The sequence below is a fragment of the Lithobates pipiens genome, unplaced genomic scaffold (genome assembly GCF_037356315.1).
Source record: "Lithobates pipiens isolate NorthernLeopardFrog02 unplaced genomic scaffold, aLitPip1_a1.2 Scaffold_10, whole genome shotgun sequence".
Classification (NCBI taxonomy): domain Eukaryota; kingdom Metazoa; phylum Chordata; class Amphibia; order Anura; family Ranidae; genus Lithobates; species Lithobates pipiens.
Window position 1 is genome coordinate 161727746 of NW_027507686.1, and position 18910 is coordinate 161746655.

Here is an 18910-nt window from a genome sequence, read left to right on the forward strand (position 1 = left end):
AACCCATGCCGTTTTTTTTTTTTTATTTGGCGTGGAGTTCCCCCTTGAGAGCTTATTCTCTGATTGGCCATGGCAAAAGTCGCCTAGCCTGGGGCGACTTAAAGTCATGTTGTAAATCGCCCCAAGTCGTGTTCAAGTTGCCTCCAAAAGTCGTGTTGAAAGTCGCGTTGCCCCTGTGTGAACTGACCCTTACACCTCATTCAGATGAGGCGGATCCGCTTGCACGGAGTCCGCCTTTGTCCGCCGGCTCAGTGGGAGTTCTCTTCGTTGATCTCCACCGAGCCGGCAGATGACAGGTCCCTCTCTGCTCACTGAGTGGGGAGGGGCTTGTCAAGCACTGCAGGATTCTATGGAGAGATTGGCATGTCCGTTTTCATCAGATCTTACCCGATCCGATCCGCCAGCGATGGATCCGGACGTAGGGCCATCTGTCTGCTTTTGGCAAATCGGACCGGGTCGGATGTCGGGCGGACATGTCACCGCTGACATCCATCGTTCCTTAGACTAGCATGGAGCACCCGTTCAGGTCCGCTGTCAAAACTGACAGGCAGACCTGAACAGTCCGACAGTGTGAAAGGGGCCTTAAGCCCGGTACACACAATGAGAGTATCGGACGAATGATTGTCTTGTTTTTTTGCATGTAAATCTCAAATCAAATCTGATGAAGTTTACTAAAGTCAGGAAAATTCTCGTACGACATAATAAAAATTCAGAAGTGATGACAAGTGTTGTAATGCATTTGTACTGCATTTTCAAATGACACCTGTACTGATTAAACGAAAATTGTATGATCCGGCATCGTACAAAAAATATTTTCACGCATGTCAAATCAAATAATATCGGATGAACTGTCCTGATCAGCTTTTGAAAGCTCTCTACTAGCAATCCGATGATCGATTCGAAAGAGGTATTTTCTGATTGTGTGTACCAGGCATTAGGGCTTACTTTTACCTGCATCCTTTTTGAAGAGTGATCCGTAGTATATCTATTTTTAGAGAGTGTTGCAGATTTGGCTGATAGGCATTCAGGAGGCAACACTGACGCATTCTGAATACCTGTTTGTTTTTTGACAGCTAAAGGGGCTCTTTGCATGGAAATACCGAGGAGGACAGATAAGATCACGATCTCTGCGTCAGCAAAATAAGAGCTCAGCCCAATTAAATTTTCTTCTGGCAGCAGATGGGAAATCCCTGTCCCACTGATGGAACACAGAACTGCATACTGTATGTAGCTGATGCTACTGTGTATACAGTTTATACATCGCTAACAATGAGAACATCTACTAGCAAAGAAAATTGTTCATTTGGACCAGTTTGGCCCAAACAAACTAAAGTCACCATTAACATGGAATTAGGGTCTTACCCCTCCACTGTGCCATAGCATAGCTGCCAACATTGTAAAAAAACTGTATAGGGACACTTTTTTGGCTGTAGGCAGAGTCTTATTATAATTAGGGGCGGGGCATGTGTTTGTAGGCGTGATATAGCAAAAAGAAAATGTGGGTGCGTCGAAAAACGAGCATGGTTTACGTAAAATTGTGGGCGTGGCTTATATGGGCATGGTTCAAATGGCAGTGTGGTTAGAGTCTGAGATGAATGAGAGATGGAGAAAGAAAGGGGAAAAGAGGGAGGGAGGGAGAGAGAAAGAAGGAGGGAAGGAGAGAGAAGGAAGGAAAGAGATGCCAACAGGTGCCCCCAGCAGAGTCCATCCTTCCCTCTGGTGCCCCCAGCAGAGCCCCTTCTTACAAGCTAATGTCCCCAGCAGAGCCCCTCCTTACATCAGAGTCCCAGCAGAGCCCTCCTTACATCAGGTGTCCCAGCAGAGCCCCTCCTTACATCTAGTGTCCCAGCGGAGCCCGTCCTTACATCCAGTGTCCCCAACGGAGCCCCTCCTTACATCCAGTGTCCCCAGCAGAGTCCCTCTTTACATCTATCAGGTATCCCAGAGCAGCAGTGTTTCCACCCCCATTACAGAAGGGAGGGCCAAGGGAACAAAATAGAGGTGGAGGCCGGTGTAGCATGCAGATCGGTATCCTATAGCCATGTACACACGGGCGGATTGTATGGCCTACTTAGTCCGTCATACAATCCGACGGACAGTCCGTCATACTTTCGAATGAACGGACTTGACCACACACGGATGCACAAACAGTCCGTCGAAAGCTTGCGCGATGTCGTGTACAGCACATACGACGGGACTAGAAATAGGAAGTCCAATACACAGCAATGCAACCTTTCGCCGTGTAAATCCTTTCTGAGCATGCGCCATTCTTAGTCCGTCGAATTAGCCTACTGACGAGCGGATTGTCCACTGAAACCAAAGTATGACGGACAATATTACGGAAATTCCGAAATACTTAGTACGCAGACTGCGCGCTGAAAAAGTCAGCCCACACACGAGCGGACTGTCCGCTGAAATGTGTTTCGACGGACTAAGTTGGCCATACAGTCCGCCCTGTGTGTACGCCGGCTTTTGAAAGATGGTATTTCCTCCTGCAAATGCGTACACGCTGCTTTTTAGACAAAACAAGCCGAGACAGTTTCACAGAAATAACCCCTTACATGATGGAGCGGGCCCACATGATGGAGCGGGCCCACAGGATGGAGCGGGATCCTGTTTGTAGATCGGTATCCCATGAAAGATGGTATCCCTTCCCACTCCAGTCATCCTCCTGCTCCTGTCATAGGTCCCCCGAACTTCAAACTCGGTAGTTAGGGGTTCCTAGATGCCTCCTAGCTGCGGGCAAAATTTGGGGTTTCTGGACCCAAAGGTCCTGAAATGACATTGCTCAAATACACTCAGCAGGCTTTGTGTCAACCTAACTTTAAAAGTCAAGCACTTTTCTGCAGCAGAGAATGAAATTTTCCAGAAACGCTTGGGCTAGGAACCCCAGCTGGATATGGTGTAGAGCTAGTTCCCCAAATTTGGTAGCACCAGATGGCCCAGAGATACGGGGGCCCAAAGTTGGTCAACCGGAGCCACGTGCTTACAGTAGAAACTGAATCGTCCGTTTACCAACAGCTGTGCACATGGGCCCTTTTGTTTATACAGTGGTGTGAAAAAGTGGTTTGCCCCCTTCCTCATTTCCTGGTTCCTTTGCATGTTTGTCACACGTAAGTGTTTCGGAACATCAAACCAATTTAAACAATAGTCAAGGACAACACAAGTAAACACAAAATGCAATTTGTAAATGAAGGTGTTTATTATTAAAGGTGAAAAAAAATCCAAAACCATCATGGCCCTGTGTGAAAAAGTGATTGCCCCCTTGTTAAAACATACTATAACTGTGGTTGTCCACACCTGAGTTCAATTTCTCTAGCCACACCCAGGCCTGATTTATTGCCACACCTGTTCACAATCAAGGCATCACTTAAATAGGAGCTGCTTGACACAGTAAGGTCACCAGAAGATCCTTAAAAGCTACACATCATGCCGAGACCCAAAGAAATTCAGGAACAATTGAGAAAGAAAGTAATTGAGATCTATCAGTCTGGAAAGGGTTATAAAGCCATTTCCAAAGCTTTGGGAATCCAGCGAACCACAGTGAGAGCCATTATCCCACAAATGGCAAAGACATGGAACAGTGGTGAACCTTCCCAGGAGTGGCCGGCCGCCCAAAATTACCCCAAGAGCGCAGCGACGACTCATCCAAGAGGTCACAAAAGACCCCACAACAACGTCCAAGGAACTGCAGGCCTCACTTGCCTCAGTTAAGGTCAGCGTTCATGCCTCCACCATCAGGAAAAGACTGGGCAAAAATGGCCTGCATGGCAGAGTTCCAAGAGAAAACCACTGCTGAGCAAAAAGAACATCAAAGCTCGTCTCAATTTCTCCACAACACATCTTGATGATCCCCAAGACTTTTGGGACAACATTCTGTGGACCGATGAGACAAAAGTGGAACTCTTTGGAAGGTGTGTGTCCAAGTATATCCTGGCGTAGAAGGAACACTGCATTTCATAAAAAGAAACATTATACCAACAGTAAAATATGGTGGTGGTAGTGTGATGGTCTGGGGCTGTTTTGCTGCTTCAGGACCTGGAAGACTTGCCGTGATAAAAGGAACTATGAATTCTGCTGTCTACCAAGAGATCCTGAAGGAGAATGTCCGACCATCTGTTCGTGTACTCAAGCTGAAACGAACTTGGGTTCTGCAGCAGGACAATGATCCTAAACACACCAGCAAGTCCACCACCGAATGGCTGAAGAAAAACAAAATGAAGACTTTGGAGTGGCCTAGCCAAAGTACTGACCTGAATCCTATTGAGATGTTGTGGTATGACCTTAAAAAGGCCATTCATGCTCGAAAACCCTCTAATGTAACTGAATTAGGACAATTCTGCAAAGATGAGTGGGCCAAAATTCCTCCAGGACGCTGTAAAAGCCTCATTGCACGTTATCGCAAACGCTTGGTTGCAGTTGTTGCTGCTAAAGGTGGTCCAACCAGTTATTAGGTTTAGGGGGCAATCACTTTTTCACACAGGGCCATGATGGTTTGGATTTTTTTTCACCTTTAATAATAAACACCTTCATTTACAAATTGCATTTTGTGTTTACTTGTGTTGTCCTTGACTATTGTTTAAATTGGTTTGATGTTCCGAAACACTTAAGTGTGACAAACATGCAAAGGAACAGGAAATGAGGAAGGGGGCAAACACTTTTTCACACCACTGTATACTTGTTTGCTATGACAGGGATTTACTACCAGTGGAGTTCTGTCTAATGAGGACTACATAAACTACATAAACTAGAGTGTATATGACACCGGACCCCTGCACTATCATGCCATATTGTACGAAAGATACAGGTTGCTCAGCGGTCACTGTTAATGAAATTCTTTTTCTACAAAGGTTATGTGTGGAAGAGCATATGTAATAGTAGAGTTTTATATTTTACAAATTAATGTGCTGAGGTTTGTACATGTCTGTTAGATTCTTGCTTGTAGCCAGGGGCTGACTGACCATTGAGGCACTCAGGCATTGCCCGAGGGCCCCATGCCACTAAGGGGCCCCATTAGGGTTGCCAGCCTCAATAAAACCAGGGACAGAATGTAATAATCTGTGTTTAAAAAAAAAAAAGAATATAGCTGCCCCACTTCTCCAGTACATTTTCAGTGTGTGCGTGTGTATGTGTATTCTGTGTGTGTATACTGTGTGTGTATATTTTGTGTCTGTGTGTGTATACTATGTGGCCCCATAATCTATTGCCTGGGGGCACCATAATCTCCTATTGCCCGGGGGACCCATAATCTTCTCCTGTTGCCAGGGGCCCCATAATCTTCTCCTGTTGCCCGGGGGCCCCATGATCTTCTCCTGTTGCCCGGGGGCCCCATGATCTTCACCTGTTGCCCGGGGGCCCCATGATCTTCTCCTGTTGCCCGGGGGCCCCATAATCTTCTCCTGTTGCCCGGGGGCCCCATGAGTTGTCAGTCCGCCCCTGCTTGTAGCACAGTAATTAAAGCATATTTTTTGGATACAAGGACTGTGGCATATGTTACTGTGTACACAGTGAGTTGAATTAAGTTTTAATTTCAAAGTATTTTATTATTTACTAAAACAAAGGAACAAAATTTCACAGAGACGTTCCATAAAACTGTCATGAAGTAACAATTGGAATATACAATGTATCCATAACAATGAGGGTGGTGCTATCATGAAATCCATATATGGATAAGCATAGAACCCTCCCAAGATGAAAGATTGTAATTGAGGGTTCCCAGTGATGTGGCGGGACGGCTCACCCCCCTCCGGCACCCAGAGTGGGATCAAGCTGTGTCCGGTGGGAGGAGCCCAGACCCCCACCCCCAGTCATGCATAAAGTTTTAACCCCCTCCATCTGTTAGCACAATTTTATCACACCCACAATTTGTCACAACATGGCAGATGCATTGTCTAACTATTCTTCTCTGAGTGCTCAAGGTTGAACCCCCCCCCCCCCCCCAAGAAGAAACAAAATATCTATGGCCCTGCCTACAGTAAATATATGTAGCAAGGTCTCAGGGCTTGTTCAGTCTAATGAGGACCTCCAAAGCCAAAGATAGCTGTCATCCTTCAATATGTGGTGGGTTGTGAGGCATAGTGGGTGCAAAGATGCTGAAAGTCATTGGGTGCCACAGACACCTCTTGGATGTAAAAGAGGTTTTATTTCTTTTGACAGCCATTTTTGTATTTTTGGGGGAAAGAGGATTAGTGCCAGGACACCCTTAAGTAGTTATAGATTTAATTGTCAGACTCAGAGACTTCCATAGGAGGACAGCCTTGCAGGGAAAGGCCCCAGCAAGGCGCCACTTCTGCACATGCAGGAATGCTGTCTCCTCCTATGGGAACAGTCTTTAAAGTGCTTGTAAACACTGTTTACCCTGCACTCGGTACGTAGCGCACCCAGCAACCCTGCAGTCAGTACATATTGCACCCCATATCCCTACACTCAGTATGTAGCGCAACCCTGCACTCAGTACGTAGCGCACCCCGCAATTCTGCACTCAGTACGTAGCGCACCCCGTAAACCCTGCACTCAGTACATAGTGCAACCCTGCACTCTTTATGTAGCACACCCTGCAACCCCCAGCAAGGCGCCACTTCTGCACATGCAGGAATGCTGTCTCCTCCTATGGTAATAGTCTTTAAAGTGGTTGTAAACACTTATAGACCACTTTGACCTACAGGTAAGCCTAGATTAAGGCTTACCTGTGGGTCCAAGAAATATCTCCTAAACCTACACGGTTTAGGAGATATTTGCAAAAAGACTGGTACTGCTGTCTACGGCGCATGCGTCGTAGACAGCGACACACAGGCACACTGAGCATGCCGCTGCTAACGGCGACATGCCGTTAGTGGCGGCTCCTGCGCGCATTCGCGGGAGTGACGTCATACCCGGAAAGAAGATGGACGCTCCATGGAAGAGGGGACAGCGGTGACATCGCTGGCTCCTGTGTCAGGTTAGTGACACATAATGGGCTACTATGCAATGCATAGTAGGCCATTATGCTTTACCTTTGCAGGGAAACAAAGAGGAAGTAAACCGTTTACTTCCTCTTTAACAGTCCTTTCAGCTCCACTGCAACTGCCTCTTGTAGTTCTTCAACACTGAGCTCCTAGTCTCTCACTAGACCCTCTGTTTCACTGACAGTTAATCCCTTGAGCTCTTCCAAGGTTGCGGTGGTATCTCTCTCAAGCTTCTCTGCTGGGTGCCTAGCTTGGCACTCCAGATACTTCTCAAACTCCACCCCTGCTATCCAGCTCAGTCCCTGGCTTGACATACAAGGCTGCTCTGCAAGCGTCACCTCCACTGGTTGGGTCCCTGACTTGATCACTGCCTGAAGTTTCCCGATCCTCCACCATGCCCGTTTGGCGAGAATATGGTTCCGGTAATTTCTTCAGTTTCTCACTGTGGTCCCTGGTAAAGGTGGTTGGTCCCTTTGTGGTGACAGATTCCCTTCTACTTCTGACCACTGACAGGTTGTCTGGCCAACAGAACCATCACTGCTCTGCTCTCTTACTTCTGGATAGGCCCTCACACAGCCTGCCTGCTAGATGACCCCGGGATAGGCCCAATCTCTGGCCTAACAGCCCAGGGCGTGCAACACATGCCCACCCAGACAGCTGTCCAGGTGGCACAGAACATAGATCATCTGACCTTACTTGAATATATTGGTTCTCCCAGCAGGCCAAGGGATTCAAAAAAAACCCTGCTCATTGGCTGAGACACCCCATATACCCATAACCTGACCTTGGGCTGCTGTTCTCATATGTAGTACCACCAAGTTCCTGGCCACCTAGTGGTAGAGGAGAAAAGTGCAACAAAGCCAAAGTTAGAGAGAAATCAAGAGATCTCTTTCAATCGACCAAGATAACTACTCTTGGCAATTACATTTTTGAGGAGTTCCCTGACTAAACCCCAGGGTGCTACATCTATTTGGAGGACAAAGTGTAAACCTTCAAGATAACCTTCTGGTGGTAAATAGTGTCAAAGAACAAATAAAGGCAAATAAAGTGGAGATGGAGTACATATATATTTATATTTATTTATTTATTTATTTTTTTTTTTTTAGTTTGATCGCTACTTGTGTCCCCCAGGGGATTCACTCTCTCTATTCGTCCTATCATTGAAACTAAAAGTAAAAGAAAATCCCAAATTTTGGGTTGTCCTCAGAAAAATAATAGAGGGTAAATGTTCCAGTGAGGACACTATTTCTGGTGACCTGGGGGGGGGGGGGGGGGCAACAAGAGATTCCCTTTTTTTGCAGGGATTTCCTTTCACTTCCTGTTTTGGCTATGGGACAGGAGCTTAAAGGAAATCTCCCAAACGGGACACAGATGGCAATAAATAAAAGGAAAGGGATTTATGACCCTGCCTTACTCTATCCAGAATGATGAAAAAAAGTTTTGCCTATAGTTCTACTTTAAATAAAGGGAAGGAAGAGCAGCCAGCTTTGGAGCAGGAGCAGTGATGACTGGGTGACAGAGGTCCCGTAGGTAAGGTGGCACATAGGACACCCTGTCGAACAGCTGGGTCATTATTGTAGGGTCCGCTGCAAAACAGAATCATACAAGGGACCGAGACTGGAATCACGGTGTGTGAGGCCTTGCAGTATATGTGCAGTGGCTCACTTCATAGCCTTTTCGCTGAGAATGACAAGGTGGAATGTGTATGAAGATCTGGTGGAGAAGATCAGTGCTCAAAACTGTATGGCTCAAAATGTCTCTGTTGTTAGTGCTGGGTCAGGTGTCACTGGCAGGTGAAAGGACGGTTTCCTTCTGAATGTGAGGCCTGGTGAAGAAATATTTCCACGACCATGAGGAGGCATTCAAGCCATAAGTTAAAGAAAGGCCACCAGGCTAACAAGCAGCCCCCCTGTCAGAACACAAAGGTACAGCAGAGCAGATTGCCTCACTAACATCTCTTGTGTTAGTACATTGATCTGTCATTTTTTTTTTGTTCAGCCCGCTGGGTAGAACAAAAAAAAAAACGTATAGTGTATACGAGGCCTCAAGTGGTTCTAAAGCCTAAACATGTTTTACCTTAATGCATTCCTTGTATTAGGTAAAAAATGTTTAGGAATCAGTTTTGGCCCCCCCCCCCTTCCTTTTACTTACCTGAACACTCATTTGATCCAGCGCTGTGCACATCTGCAGCTCTTCTCTCCCCTCTCTTCCATGTCTCACTAGCTTTGCCGGGGCACCGGGAGCCATTGGCTCCCACAGCTGTCAGTCAAAGCCAGTGACGAGGGAGCAAGGGGTGGGGCAAGTCCCGCTGTCTGTCTCAATGGATGCAGCAGCATGGCTCAGGAGTTAGCACGCACAAGAAGCTGCTTCCCATGGGGGCACTGGACAGAGAGGAGGGGGCAGGAGCGCCAGTGGGGGACCCAAGAGGAGGCAGATTTTTTTTTACTTGTCAGGTTGCTTTAACTAATGTCATCTGCAGATTTAAAGTATAAGTTCAGTCAACACCTAACTAACTCTAAACCTACTCACAGCCACATTCTAAAACAAATCTATCTAGCCCTGTAAAGAATCGCTATACTTACCTGTTCTGCAGCTGCTTTGGTCCAGTACCACTCTGAGCTGTCAGTGGCAGCTTTAGTGTGTAGGCAGGTGCAAGAGAGGCAGCCGACAACAGAAACCTCAAAGTAACTCTGTGGTTGATGTCACTTCCCAGGCATTTACCATCCGTTGTCTGCTCTCTCCTGCACACAGCATCCACCATTGTTTAAGTGGCATCCATACACAGATTCCGATTGTCATCTAATTCATTTTCATTATTTCTGCTCGAAAATATATCCAATAAAAAAATATGACAAATCAAATGTCTTCATCAATTTAGGCCAATATGTATTCTGCTACAGTATATATTGTGGCAGAGCGTTGCCCTGCCAGGGTCTAGAAGGAGAATGTGACCCAGAATTCTCAACCAGACGGGTTGAGGGGCTCCAGGGAGCACGTAACATGATGAGGAACCTGGCCTCAGTGTTTTCTAAAGTCCACTTTGGGACCTGGAGCTCAGGGATTTCTGAGAGATCCGGGTGGGATGGAATCCCTAGTCCTGGGTCCTGATTTTGAGAAAAGCCAGCATACTGATTGGTCAGGTGTGTGCTGGGCTTTTAGTATTAACTGACTATGGTTCTGGGTTCCACCCAACAGACAGGAAATCTGTGCATGGGAGTCAGGTGGATTCCCGTTCCTCTGAGAGGAGTCAGAGGCTGCATGGGTGTAGCCAGAGCTGCAGTGCTGCAAGTGAGAGCCAACTAGGCTGAATATAGTTTTGTTGATGAAAAGGAATGATGAAACCCCTGCGAGGATAACCTATCTTTGTTTGTTGGACATTATTTTAATAAAAATGGGCAAACAAAGCCCTTAAAAAGAAGAACCAGTGAGTGGCGGTGTCCTTCAAGCTCTACATTTGATGCTAATCCTTTACAATATTTTTAGTAAAACAAATCTCAATAAGTGTATATTGATTGGGTTGCACAAAAGTTATAGCGTCTACAAACTTTGGTATTTTTTTTTTTTTTTTTACTAGCAATGGCAGCAATCAGCGACTTATAGCAGGACTGTAATATTACGGTGGACAAATCAGACACCTAACTGACACTTTTGACACTTTTTTTGGCGACCAGTGACACTATATACAGTGTTATACAGCAATCAGTGCTAAAAATATGCGCCCCCTACACCCTTGGACATTTGATGTCCCTAATGGACTTTCCTCTAGCTGTCTAACTGACCTACAGTACATGGCTCCCTGAGCATTTCAAAGCTGGAGGATACATGGAGCCTCTGGGCTGAATCACTCCTACTGCTACGGTATGTGCTATAGTGATTTCATAACAGCCCCCCAGTGGACAGAGGCTGCATTACAGGTGCTTTAAGTCTCATTAAACTGGTATTAACCACTTCAGCCCCAGAAGATTGTACCCCCTTCCTGGCCAGAGCACTTTTTACAATTTGGCACTGCATCGCTTTATCTAACAATTGCGCTGTCATGCAATGCTGTACCCAAATTAAATTCTATTCTATTCTATTTTTTGCGCTATAAATCTGGAAGTGCAACTTCATCTGGGACTGGGATTGGGAAATCATTCCCTGTCAGCAGTGTGGCAGGTGAGTGTGTGTGAGCCTGTAAGGGAGGGAATACGGTGGGCTGGGGCTGACTGCATTCATGGCAATATGGTGTTGGGTGCTGCATTCATGGCAATATGGTGTTGGGTGCTGCATTCATGGCAATACAGTGGGTGCTGCGTTTATGGCAATACGGTGGGTGCTGCATTCATGGCAATATGGTGCTGGGTGCTGCATTCATGGCAATACGGTGGGTCCTGCGTTTATGGCAATACGGTGGGGGTGCTGCATTTATGGCAATATGGTGCTGGTGTCAGGAACCAAGAACCAGACTGAGACAGAAGTACAATTAAATCACACTTGTTTATTAATAAAAAAATAAAGGTAAATAGAGTAAGCGTAGTCAAAGCATAGCCCGAGTTTAGTAATCGGATCGAGTAGTCAGCCAGTTCAGAGTTCAGTAACCAAATCGTGTAATCCGCCAGGCCAGAAGTCAGGGATCCAAGTAGAGGAACAGCAAGCAGGATAAGGAGCCAGAAGGGATGTAAGCAAGTTGGTCTTTAAACAGGAAAGGAGGAGATGGTTCCTTGTGATGTGACCAAGGCGAAGACAGAGATGAAGTGAGCTGGACAGCTTTAACCACTTGACAACTGGGCACCAGTCCAATTATTAGCTTTCGGTGCTCTCACACTTTGAATGACAATTACTCAGTCATGTAACACTGTACCCAAATGAATGTTTTGCCCTTTTTTTCCCCACAAATAGAGCTTTCTTTTGGTGGTATTTGATCACCTCTGGGTTTTTTATTTTTTGCACTATAAATGAAAAAAGACCAATTTTTTTTTAAAAAAAATACATTTTTCATTGTTTCTGTGATAAAATTTTGCTAATTATTTTATTTTTCATGAATTTTGGGCACAATTTATACTGCTACATATCTTTGGTAAAAATAACCCAAATGAGTGGATATTATTTGGTCTTTGTGAAAGAGAGCCTACAAGCTGTGGTGCAAATCATACAAAATTGATCACATCTGATGTACTGGTGGCCTATCTCATTTCTTGCGACCTGAACAAGCTAGGAAAGTACAAATACCCCCCAAATGACCCATTTTTGAAAGTAGACATTCCAAGGTATTAAGTAAGAGGCATGGTGAGCTTTTTGATGTTGTCATTTTTTCCCCACAATTCTTTGCAAAATGAAGATTTTATTTTTATTTTTTTATTTTTCACAAAATTGTCATTGTAGTAGGTAATTTCTCTCACTTGGCATGTGTATACCACAGATGATGCCCCAAAATAAATTCTGCTACTCCTCCTGAGTATTATGATACCACATGTGTGGGACTTTTCCACAGCCTAGCCACTTAGAGAGGCCCAACATGCAGGGAGCGCCGTCACGTGTTCTAGGAGCATAAATTACACATCTAACTTGTTGACTATTACACTTTTGAAGGCCCTGGAGCACCAGGACAGTGACACTGACGTGGCACTGATGACAGGTGACACTGATGTGGCACTGATGACAGATGGCACTAATATGTGGCACTGATGACACGTGACACTGATGACAGATGGCACTAATATGTGGCACTGATGACACGTGGCATTAATATGTGGCACTGACAGATGGCACCTATACGTGGCACTGATGACAGATGGCACTAATATGTGGCACTGATGACAGATGGCACTAATACGTGACACTGATGACAGATGGCACTGATACGTGGCATTGATGACACGTGACACTGATAAAAGATGGCACGTGACACTGACAGGTGGCACTGATGACAGATGGCACTGATGACAGATGGCACTAATATGTGGCACTGATGACACGTGACAGTGATATGGCACTGATGACAGATGGTACTATGTAGCACTGATGACACGTGGCACTGATGTGGCACTGATCACAGATGGCATTATACATGGCACTGATGACAGATGGCACTTATACGTGGCACTGGGGACAGATGTCACTGACAGGTGGCATTGGGGCAAATGGCACTGACAGGTGGCACTGGGGCAAATGGAACTGGGGACAGATGGCACTGACAGGTGGCACTGGGGACAGATGGCACTGACAGGTGGCACACTGGGGACAGATGGCACTGACAGGTGCCACACTGGGGACAGATGGCACACTGGGGACAGATTTATTAGCACACTGGGGACAGATGGCACACTGGGGACAGATTTATTAGCACACTGGGGAGAGATGGCACACTGGGGACAGATTACTTACGGCCGCTGCAGCCACTAATCTCTCCCTCCTCACATGCTGTCTGTGTGAGGAGGGAGAGCCGGCGATGAGAGATGATCTCATATGTTTACATATGAGATCATCCCTCATTGGGTATGCTGATCGTGCTGTAAATGGCCGCTGTGATTGGGCGTTTACACCGATCTGTGACTGGCTGTGTCCAGGGGACACGGCCAGCACAGAACGTCCCTGATGCGTGCTCGTGGGAGCGTGCATTGGGGAAGTAAACAGGAGGACATTCAGGGACGGCCTCCCCGCAATTGGCGTCCGCTCTGCAGCCGTGTTTCGGACGCCTAGTGGTTAAGTAGGCAGGTCAGACGAGCATGATCAGGAACAGCTGGGTAACTGTGGAGAGAGATGAGAGCTGGCAATTAGCCGACAGCTGAGCAGCCAGCCCAGAGAAGGAAGGGCTAAGCCAGCCCTGACAGCTGGGTGCTGCATTCATGGCAATACGGTGGGTGCTGCATTCATGGCAATATGGTGCTGGGTGCTACATTCATGGAAATACGGTGCTGGGTGCTGCATTCATAGCAACCCAGCGCTGGGTGCTGCATTCATGGCAATACGGTGCTGGGTGCTGCATTCATGGCAATGGAGTGGGCCACTCAATTGCCATGAATGCAGCACCCACTGTATTGCCATGAATGTAGCACCCACCATATTGCCATGAATGCAGCACCCACTCCATTGCAATAAATGCTGCATTCAGGGCAATGGAGTGGGTGCTTCATTCGTGGCAATGGAGTGGGTCCTGCATTCATGGCAATATGGTGGGTGCTGCATTCATGGTAATACGGTGCTGGGGGCTGTATTCATGGCAACACGGTGTTGGGTGCTGCATTCATGACAATATGGTGCACTGCTGGGTGCTGCATTCATGGCAATACGGTGCTGCGTGCTCACCCACCGTATTGCCATGAATGCAGAACCCACCATATTGCCATGAATGCAGCACCCACCATATTGCCATGAATGCTACATTCATGGCAATGGAGAGGGTGCTGCATTCATGGCAATACAATGATGCTGCATTCATGGCAATACAATGATGCTGCATTCATGGCAATACGGTGGGTGCTGCATTCATGACAATATGGTGGATGTTGCATTCATGGCAATACGATGGATGTTGCATTCATGGCAATGGAGTGGGTGCTGCATCTATGGCAATATGGCGAGTGCTTCATTCATGGCAATACAGTGGGTGCCACATTCATGGCAATACAGTGGGTGCTGCAGTCATGGCAATATAGTGTGTGCTGCATTCATGGCAATACGGTGGGTGCTGCATTCATGGCAATACAGTGGGTGCTGCATTCATGGCAATACAGTGGGTGCTGCATTCATGGCAATACAGTGGGTGCTGCATTCATGGCAATACTGTGGGTGCTGCAGTCATGGCAATATAGTGTGTGCTGCATTCATGGCAATACAGTGGGTGCTGCATTCATGGCAATACAGTGGGTGCTGCATTCATGGCAATACTGTGGGTGCTGCAGTCATGGCAATATAGTGTGTGCTGCATTCATGGCAATACGGTGGGTGCTGCATTCATGGCAATACAGTGGGTGCTGCATTCATGGCAATACAGTGGGTGCTGCATTCATGGCAATACAGTGGGTGCTGCATTCATGGCAATACTGTGGGTGCTGCAGTCATGGCAATATAGTGTGTGCTGCATTCATGGCAATACGGTGGGTGCTGCATTCATGGCAATACGGTGGGTGCTGCATTCATGGCAATACAGTGGGTGCTGCATTCATGGCAATACAGTGGGTGCTGCATTCATGGCAATACTGTGGGTGCTGCATTCATGGCAATACTGTGGGTGCTGCATTCATGGCAATACTGTGGGTGCTGCATTCATGGAAATACTGTGGGTGCTGCATTCATGGCAATACTGTGGGTGCTGCATTCATGGCAATACTGTGGGTGCTGCATTCATGGCAATACGGTGGGTGCTGCATTCATGGCAATACGGTGGGTGCCGCATTCATGGCAATACGGTGGATGCCACATACATGGCAATACAATGGGTGCTGCATACATGGCAATACAATGGGTGCTGCATTCATGGCAATACAGTGGGTGTTGCATTCGTGGCAATAAGGTATGAGGATGTGTCATACTTCAATTAACAACTACAAGTTTGTGCAGGAGGAATCAAATCTGTACAGGAGGAAGCAAGTTTGGGCAAGAGGTGAAGAGATCTAAGACCATTGCTTTTACATGGTCAAAAGTGATGTTTCTGTCCCTCACATGGTGGCGGATGGAGAACTCTTAGGAACAGTGGTCTGCATGGAGATGCAGAGAGCAACAGTCTGCATGGAGATGGAGGGAGCAACAGTCTGCGGGGAGCTGCAGGAGAAGATTTATACTTAGTCAAATATGCGCATTCAATCTTCAGGCTCTAACTTTGTTCAAAGTGTATTGAATTATTTAAATATGACGGCAATGATTAACTCCATGGGCATCTCATATTTCTATCCCTATCCAAGTTGTACCCCCCCCCCCCCCCCCCCCAATAAAACAACAGAAACAAAGCTTGCAAAAGACTGTTCATTGTCTCTGGAAAGGATGCATGAAGTCTGACAGTGGGGTGATTTGGTGGATTGTTTATCAGTAGTGCTAACACAGTGGCTTCAATATATATATATATATATATATATATATATATATATATATATATATATATATATATATATATATATATATATATATATATATATATATATATAGATAATATATATAGAGAGAGAGAGAGAGAGAGAGAGAGAGAGAGAGAGAGAGAGAGTGTTACGATATAACTCTTCCTTATTCTATGCAAAACGAAACAAAACAAAAAAAAAAAAAAATTTTTGACACCTCAAGTTCAAACATTTAATACAGCCAAGAAAAAACATTTGTACCCCGCCCCAGTCACAGAGAGACTCATTACTCCATAAACAATTGATTATTAAGTTTTATTTCCAGTGATCACAATATTACAGGTTTTTACTGTGAAAAGTGAATGTTTTGCGCTTACATTTTCATTGTTATTAAATAATTTACCAAAACATTGTATTTGTTACTTTTCTGTAACTTTAAAGAACTGAAACATATCATAAATGAAAAAGGGGGATTCAGAAATAAAAAGACTAGATGTATGCTTGCATGATGAGTCTGACATTAAACTTGTCTTGCTCCTGAATAATAAATGTCAGGCAAGTGAATCCTAGTTAGCTGGGTACACACGAGGGTTTTGTAATATTTATGAGACATGTTCAGGCACTGAATCGCTTCCCCATACTTTGCAAAGCTAATATTGTAAAATCTGAACATCTTAATGTGGGGCTCTTGATCTGACCCAAAAATCATGTTCATATCTAAAATACATTTTGCATTAATCTTTAATTCAAGGCTTAAAAAAACAGCCTTGCATTTTGCATTTTGCATTAATCTTTAATTCAAGGCTTAAAAAAACAATGTCCAGTCACAGCTCTTATTATGTGTACCATGAGTGGTGATGGTTGTTGTGTATGTTGTGAGCCAATCATGGAGCTGAACATCACCCAACATGCACTTCCAGTACCTAATGTATATATTGTACTTGCATTCCATAGGCTATACATATTTAATGAGCTGTTGGGTAAATTTTAATAGCCTATATCAGGCTTTCGCAACCTTTTAACCTTAGAGGAACCCCAAAAAATGATTTTCATGTGTCGAGGAACCCTTACTAAAACCAAATCATCAAGGCTCAATAGAAACAATGCTCCTGAGTCCTGATATTGGTGGAGTTGATACTGGAAGAATGTCCCCCTTAAAGTGGTGTTCAGAATGCCTCCCTTAAAGACAGCTAAAAAAATATTTGGTGTCATGCTGCTGGCTTTGCCAAGTGGTGCTGAACCTTGAACTCTGTAGGCATCATCAAATAGGTGGTTCATCAGCCACAACAACCTCTGGAGGAACCCCAGGGTTCCACGGAACCCTGGTTGAGAATGGCTGGCCTATATTGCTCAATTTACTGCAGTAATATCCTACGCAGCATCTCCTAAAGCAGGTCATACACAAGCAATTCTGAATGTTCATCTTTGGATGATCAGATTTTCTACCCACAACACACCATAAAATGACAGTTGTCTCAAAAGCTTTGCGGCAATAACAGGTGACATTGGCTTATGTTTTCTGGATCAACAACTAAAGGCAATGGACTCAGATTTTCCAACTGTCATCAGTATCCAATTTACAGAAACATAATCGCATTACTACACTGATATCATTTATATTGTGTGGCAAACTCTTTTCAAGTGTGGTCAACTCAACACAAACTTAACCCAACTGTCACGCAGACCTTTGAAATTGTTCTTATTGTACAAACATATTTCACTATGTCTGATTCATTTAAATATGTGCCATTTATGTCAGTGTTAACAGACAGCCATACAGCTGCATATTAAAAAAAGGCGTTTCATTTTAGGTGTCCCATCCAAATAAATCATTATATTTATAATGAACGGTAATTATTTGTGGTGAAGCATTTTTCTGTATTGTGATTGCGTGCCATGGCTAATAAAGACCAAGCAGACGGACATGGGGTCCGCATTGTTCAATACCAAGACCATCTGCAAAATTATATTATATTGGTCTGTAAGTGGAATAACCCTTTCACTGCCAAACTATGAATTGCTAAAGATGGAGATTTTTTTTCATTTGCCCTGCACAGACTCCTGGCAAGGATCGGCCTGGCTCCAGATGTCTTTGCACAAAATCAGTTTAAAAATAAAGGAATATACATATAAAAATAATACTTTCATGCAATACTTATAGCTCATACCCCTTTTCACCTTTTAACTGCTATAAGAACAGTAGGCCTCGTAGGCAGCAAAGAAAGGAAAAAAAAGTGTAGAGAAAATAAAAACGGTAGAATCCATGAGATATACAAACATAAATATGTGAATACTATATATATATATATATCTATACATACATGCAGATGTAGTGTGCTGGCTTTTCTGTGTGCTGCAGGCATGTTAAATGTTTAGAGGCAACAATGGTTGAAAATACTCTGCAATGCACCACATGGCCCACTAGGGGGAAGGAAAGAACTTGCTGCATATTTATGTATACATTTATATATAAATATATATATATATACTGTGGAGGTCCATATTTCTTGTCCCTTGCGTTAACAATTTACAGGGGTACATCCAAAATCCTTTTGCAGCCCAAGGCATACACAGCAGCGAGTGATTCTGCGAGGCTATGTGGATCGTTGCATAAGATAGAGAAAGTCATGGAGGAGACATTTTGCTAGTTTTCGCCCTCTATCTTCTCTTGACGCCTTCTCATGATTTCACTGAGTTCATTCCCACCCTGACTTTTCTGAAAAAGAAATGTGTTTTAATTAATAAGGATATCACTGCACACCTTAAATCCAATGCTGATACTTTTTAAGAAGGCACAGCTTACAGACATCAAGCTTAAAAGAAAAATGTGTGAAACTGCAGGGTTGTAGGTCAGACTCAACAGGGGGTGTGTTGGACCTCTACAGGGAGACCTCTGCTTCAACAGCTACCAAGGGTGTTTCTCTCTGCAGCATTCTT

General features: G+C 45.0%; 1 protein-coding gene across 4 annotated transcripts in view; it reads right to left on the reverse strand.

The window, feature by feature from the left end:
• Positions 1–16730: 16730 nt before the first annotated feature.
• Positions 16731–18910, reverse strand: part of EPS8L2 (EPS8 signaling adaptor L2) — a 272423-nt gene continuing 270243 nt past the window's right edge. For all 4 annotated transcript variants that reach the window (XM_077458781.1, XM_077458788.1, XM_077458772.1 and 1 more), the window contains one exon: positions 16731–18689. In XM_077458781.1, coding sequence (XP_077314907.1) covers positions 18618–18689 — 72 coding nt within the window. In that variant the 3' untranslated portion in view covers positions 16731–18617. The remainder of the gene's footprint in view (positions 18690–18910) is intronic.